At 38.5% G+C, this 6,830-nt stretch overlaps 1 protein-coding gene across 1 annotated transcript in view; it reads right to left on the bottom strand.

Annotated features, from left to right (window-relative positions):
- Positions 1–1,376: 1,376 nt before the first annotated feature.
- Positions 1,377–6,830, bottom strand: part of OSBPL10 (oxysterol binding protein like 10) — a 195,424-nt gene continuing 189,970 nt past the window's right edge. Inside the window, exon 12 of the mRNA XM_019508706.1 lies at positions 1,377–4,150. Within this exon, the coding sequence (XP_019364251.1) occupies positions 4,106–4,150 (45 nt within the window). The 3' untranslated portion in view covers positions 1,377–4,105. The remainder of the gene's footprint in view (positions 4,151–6,830) is intronic.

Consider the following 6,830-nt stretch of genomic DNA (forward strand, 5'->3'; position numbering starts at 1 on the left):
GGGGGGGGGGGGGATAGCATGTCACCAAGACCCAAGTCCAACTCATCAATTTGCACATTCTGTAACTTCTAAGACAAGTTATCCTAGTCTTGAGCTGAAGACAGTTCCGGGTCTGTCACCCGTTCAGGTTAATCCTTAGAAACAAATTAAAGGATTCCTCAGCCCCTAAGTCCGCTGCAGGTGATGGTCTGAACATCAACTCCAATGAAATATCAGCATCCCCATGAAAACATGGCAGTGTTAAACTGATAGTGGTAACCATAGATATATTCTTACATGCATGTAGGCAAACATATGGGCCTGTGCATGTGCCCTTCTAAACAAACCAAGGACAATGAAAGCAGTGTCTTTTATGTCCTGATATTTAAAATATTTCCAGACAGTATGCTCACATTGCTCCTCTTCCCAGTGTTTTCTACATCAGTTGCACAGAATACTGATCAAATGCAGAAGACCATAGTAGTGGTGCCATCAGAGACGCGGTTAAGTCCACAAGCAGCTGTAACATTAATATCCTCACTGAATATCAGTGTGACAACAGTGACAAGGCCTATAGTTTAAGTCCGGACTTTGTACCAAAAGGTACAGAATTTGAGGCACATCCATCTTCACAAAAGAGCAGTAGCAAATCTGTACCACATTCTTGCAATCTTATCTACTGCCAATTTCATTTTCCAGTTCCCTTGCATGAACATGTAGCAGCGGTACATGGAGGAATAATACATGGTGGGGCATGTGGCAGTGGTACATAAACCTTCAGCAAAACTATCATACTCAGTCTCATACATTCCCTCAGAGAGATCTTGCAGATATTGCTGTAATCTAGGCCCAAAATGTGTTGAACTCATTGTATTATACTTGTCAGAATCCACTGGTCATAAGAATATCAATTTCTGTCACTAGCGCTTCTTTTTGCATGTTTCATCTGCAAAATGTCATGCACTCTTTGGTATAGAAGGAATAAATCATTTTCAGTAAGTCAAGGCTATACATTGTTACTGGAATTTCTGCTTGCTGATCAGCATTCTGTTAACTGGTCAATTAGGTCATGCATCCCAGTCCAAGAGTGCCGTCTCCAGTCCTCTGCACAGACCTCCCATTCATCCTTACCTGCAGTTGTCTAGTGCTGCCAGTCACCAAACTTTCCAGCCTCTCCATGTGCTGCGATCCAATTTAAACAAAGCTTACCTGGTTGGATATTGTCTTGTCTGCTGAAAAATAGGATTCAAGCGACAGTAGCTTGTGCATCAAAACTGATCACATAACATGTAGTTGAAGGTTATAGAGAAAAGTGTTGTACGTGTGTACAAAGGATATACAGATTTGAGCAAATGGTGCCATTTTAACATAATGGAAAGAGAAAAGGCATCCACCACTAATTCAAATAATCATTTATTGACAATGTTGTCAGCTTGTAATTTTAATTCACAATTATGAAAGGAAGGCTAATCAGAAGTGACTGCCGGATTTCAAAATTTTAAACAATAAAAGGTAGAAATCTTTTTGAACAGTTATACCGTAAGAAAGAAAAGTTTGCATAGGTTCTGCAGGTGTGCACAAAAAATTAGATCTGAAGTACATCAGGATTTACATTACAATTCAAAGTGTACACTGGCTATTCAGAAAGAAAGTATCCTCTTGGAAGTGCCAGACACCTGTTGAAACAAGCTATAGAATAAGGGTTGTTTACTGCTCAATCTTCAAAATCCTCTTGTACAGTATCCTCGTATAACGTATGGAATATTTTTTTCTGATAAAAATACGCAAGACACTTATCCAATCTTCCTTTTGAGATATGTTGATGATTCAGATCTTTCAAGCAAAAGTATTTGACCTGCCTTACAGGATTGATTTGTGGCAGGAAGGAGGTGGAGAGAAAAGGGAGAGCATAGCATAGTAACATCAACAGAGTCTTCACAGCCTTGAAAGCAAAAGGATTCATTTGAACACGAATGGAATGTTGTCATCATGCACTAACCACCATGCAGAGAAGGAAATCCCTAAGTCAGAAGTGCAAAATTATTTCAACTCCTCATCCTAATAGCAACAGAATCTTTCTAGTATGAATAGTCATGAGCAAAGCTGAGAGGCAGACCTTAAAACTTTCGAAAAAAATGTGGAAGGTTTGATGTTGCCAGTTCTTTGGTAAGGGTGAAAACTACTATTTTGAAAAAAGTAGACTATGATTCTGATCTATTTGATTTTGTACTTTAGAATGCCCCTTGTAAAGAGACCATCTTCTAACTCTGTAATGTTTCGGTTACTTACCAGACTAACCTCTTTAAAACAAGAGTGGGTCCAATATGCACAGGTTCCTGGAGACCATGAATAATATATATCCTCCTAAAGATACTTGTTAGTTCAGTTCTTACCATTTTGACATAATTACAGAGTGCTAACTTAGCCTAAAAATAAAATTTTCCTTACAAAATAGTGTTTCTTAAAACTGGGCCTGTACATTCTACAGTTATTAATAGGTTTCAATATGTGTAAGAAAGCCCCTAGCCTTTCACATGCTGAGATAAGTATATACAAGCAAATATAAAGTAATTTAAGGGGGGGGGGGACAGGGAGGAGAAGAGGAAGGGGACCACACCCAATTAAGAATCTGAAGCGCAAAATTGAAAGATCCTGTAAATTAAATGCCAGTTCCAAATGACCAATTAACAGTGCTTTCCATTACCTATCAGTAACCTTAACAGCCACCAAAAAAACAAACAAGAAACCTTGTAAAACGCAGACATGTATGAACAGTTACGAGCAATACTTCAGTCTAAATACATTTGTCTAGTACCTGGAAAGTGTGAGCAATTGTATTAAGAATGTAGGCAAAAGGCACAAAATTAATATTCCATAAAGTCAGGCATTCATGCTAGTGTGTTAGAGATACTGTGATGTTTTTAAGGGGCACTGTAAAAAAAAAAAAAAAAGTACTGAGGAGAAGTCAGTCTGGTATAAATCTCGCAAAAATCAACACATCTCACTTTTAGAGATAGGGAATGAAATGCAACTAAAAACTTTAATACAATGGTTTTTGAAGTTTACTTTCTTATCGTCACAGTGGTTACCTTACAAAGTAAAATCAACTATAGATTTTTACATTGCAAAACATTATGGCCCCACAATTTTTAATTACTGAAGCCCTTATTCACCGTAGAGAAGTAAGTTTCCACATCATTTATTTTTTGGCGTAATAGTTGTTTTTTTATGAGACAGCTAGACATAAGTTCGCTCTAAAATAGCAATCAGCTGAACCAAAAGGGAGAGAGATCAGAGACAATAAATACAGAACTGCTTGGGGCTTTAACACAAAACTTACGGACTTTCAAGTAAGTCAGCCTAACAACACCAGCCTTCCCCACCATAACCACTGCCACAGACAGATACCCAACCATTTCCAGGGTCAATGGGTTGAAAAAATGGGCAAGCAAAATATTAAGCATCTCTCTGGAACGCAAACTAACAGGACACCTAGGACTGGAATGAACAGATTTCTTACGATATTGCTACTTTTTATAAGGTGGCAGAAAATGCACATTTATAAGTGACAGGAAGTCATGCCAGTAAACCAATATCCCGAAGAGAAGGTTGGTCAATGCATCATTCTTACGTGAAATTCTGAATTATTTAGCCATTGTTCAGACTGACCAATGGCCTGTAGGGGACAATTCACATTTTAAAAGTGCAAAACATTTTTGGCAAAAGTGAAAAATAGAAAACCTTAAACTGTACTAATAAAAAAGTATTCTGAATACCAACACAAGGCCTAATCCTGCAAGCACACCACAGGGAACCCTCACTGACTTCAATGAGAGCTCTGTGTACTACCACTTAAAGGAAAAGGTCTTGAATCACTGTTAGTGTGTATAACATGTTTACATATATATATCAATACATAGTATGTGTGTGTAGTCACACACATACACAAAATGGCTCTAGATTAAAACTTGAGCTTGTAGCTATTTTGAGATGCATCATTCACAGTATATAGCTTCCCACTTGTATCTTGTTATAACTGGACTTATGACACCTGAAGGTTATACGCTGCATCATTTTAATGCCTCTAAGATGGTTTTGTTATGAGACAACAATGCACTTTGTCTTGTCAATGGGACTTCCAGAGAGGATTGAAGTATATCCAACCATCGCCCTGTAAGAAAATTAGGGAGATTTTACAAATGAACTTTTAATATTTTATACACACAAACACACAGCCACACCCCAAAAATATTCAGCACAAGTTAATTTAACAATATCAGCTACAAAAATAATCACACTGATGTCTGAAAATATTGTACATACTAGAACGACTATATTCAAGACTCCTAAAACAGAAAAGTATTAGAGTGCAGTTGGATTTTCCCTTGTTGAAGAGGCTGTTACACCCACCAAGGCAGATCAACTTTAAAAGTTAGTTGAAAGGGCTATTATTAGAAAAGCACATTTTAAAAAACTGGCCTGAATATATATATTTTTAGTTTTAAAGAAACAGTGGATTATTAAACATCCAGGTATGCCAAGTAGACCTGGTTCGAAACATCTTGCTTCAACCTCCATAATAATGGAAAAAATGGCCCAAACATTTTGGGTCATATCCTACTGTCCATCCACAGAAAATGCTTCACTGACTGTAGTGACAGCAGGCAAAGCTGGAGGTTAACATTTTGTGTAGAGATGATATTTCATTAAGTAACTTGATTAAATTACCTCCAAAGTAATTATTGGAGGTTGGCCTTGAATTTGTCCCTTTCCCACTGCCACATCACAGAAAATACATCTGGGAGGCAAGCCCCTTTGCCTTCTGCCCTCATCTAACCCCTTCCCCCTGCAGCACCTCATCCATTCAACGTCAGGCTTTGTTTTCCATGAGCACATGCAAGGGAGGGGCATATCTGAAAACACTGACCTTGAAATAAACCTGTAGTAATCTGCAAGGATTGATACATTTTCCCTTTTTTGAAACTGCTGCCAGTTTTAATATAGCTACTCCATAAACACACTTTTAAGAAGTACTTTTGTACCTACTTATATATAGTACAGACTGTGTGGTATTAGTCCAAACCCCAAAGGCTCACAACTTACCATATAGTTCATTGGCTAGGCCAGAGCAGAGTCAACTGTGTTTCAAGCCATGGAGACCCCATAGCTCAGCACAGCTCAGTATGTGTGCACACTCCAGATACTAACCCACCCAACACACTAAGGATCCATGTGCTAATTAGTCCCCACTGGAAACAAGTGGTCTCGTCACAAGTCCTGGGATCCTCCTAAAATGTATATGCAGATGAGGTAGGCAACCTGGTCTGGCTCCACTTCACAGAGGCTGGGGTTAAGCTTGTATGCAACAGCCTGAGAAGGGGGGGCAACAGAGGGATTTTGGGTGAACTGTCTGAGGCCCCCTGATGTTTGACAGATATTTAAGGCTAGTGAAAAAACAAGAATCACTGGGAATGGGAAAGAAAGATGCAGCTCAGCTGTGGGAGTGAAAAGGAAGCTGAAATGTATTCAGTCTTGTGGCTCACCGTGACTTGAAAAAGAGTTGGCACTGAGGGGGACTGCACTCCGTGGGCACTCCTATATATTTTATTTTAGTCAGAAGGGCTGTACTAACCTGTCCTTGTGGTATGTTCCCACCAGTATGTATGCCCAATATAGGCCATGTGAAAAAAAGGGTTTTATAGTCATGCTCAGTGTTGGCTGCATTTAATCAACTTCATAGTTGGTTTCCAGTTCTGAGCACATGCTGCTTTTGGCAGCAGTTTAAAGGATAGACAATGTATTTAATGAGATCTCCTTTTATGTGAATATAAGATGAGGAGTGGGACTTTTTCCCATTGCTGACTCAGGGTGGCGTGGGGTGTGGGGGAAACTCATCCTGTATTCAAGTAAATATAGTAGGTGGAGAATCCCAAAAGTTGCTGATACTGACAGTGAGAAACCCAGCAATGAGCAATAAAAGGCTGTGAACTGCATGTTGCCACTCCCATTGTGCAAACATGTTGCATGCAAGAAATTTTATATACATAAACAGTTCCCACAGATTTCAAGGATACTATTCATACGCAGAAGCACTGCAGTACTGCACCTATGCTGGCATCTGTTGCAGTGCTTGGTTGGTGCTGGTGTCTGAAATAACAGCCATGTAGCTAGCTACAAGTAATCATTTTAGAAAATGCCAAGTAGAAAGAAGGGTTTCTACTCATTGCTAAAAATAGTATTTTAAGCATTACTCTCTATCAGATCCATTCTCTCTAGGAAGTGACAGGTTGTTTCTAAAAATCTCCATTGTTCTTTCATGTAGCTGTTTTAACATTGGACTCCTTTGGGTTTCAGTATCCTAGTAGAACAGTAATAAACAATCAGCACAGCTCAGACTATATAAAAGAAATTACTAACAGAATATCAAATGCTCATGAAGTAGAAACTAAACCAAAACGTCTATTTTAGTTAGGCATGTAAAGCCATGCGTAGATGCCTCTTACATAAAAAAAAAAAAACCAAACAAACAAACAAAAAAAAAAACAAAACTGATAGTCAAGTTCCTGGCTGAGTATTCACAGCTCCCATTCACTTCAATTTACTGGCTGCCAGGTCAATGGATAATAGCACTGCAGAGAATCAAAGCTACTTATTTAATGGCCAAAAATCTAAACAAAGGTTAGGCAACCATTCTTCAACATCAGGCCTTACCTACCTCCAACTAAAAGGCAGGGTGAAAGAAAATGAACAATGGTTACAAATTCTATATTTAAGAGCCAACGTTTAGAAACATCACTGCATTTCTAGGCACATGATCACCATGTTATAAAAAAAAAAAAAAAAAAAAAAAA

The sequence above is a fragment of the Gavialis gangeticus genome, unplaced genomic scaffold (genome assembly GCF_001723915.1).
Source record: "Gavialis gangeticus isolate Ggan-Ray unplaced genomic scaffold, GavGan_comp1, whole genome shotgun sequence".
Classification (NCBI taxonomy): domain Eukaryota; kingdom Metazoa; phylum Chordata; order Crocodylia; family Gavialidae; genus Gavialis; species Gavialis gangeticus.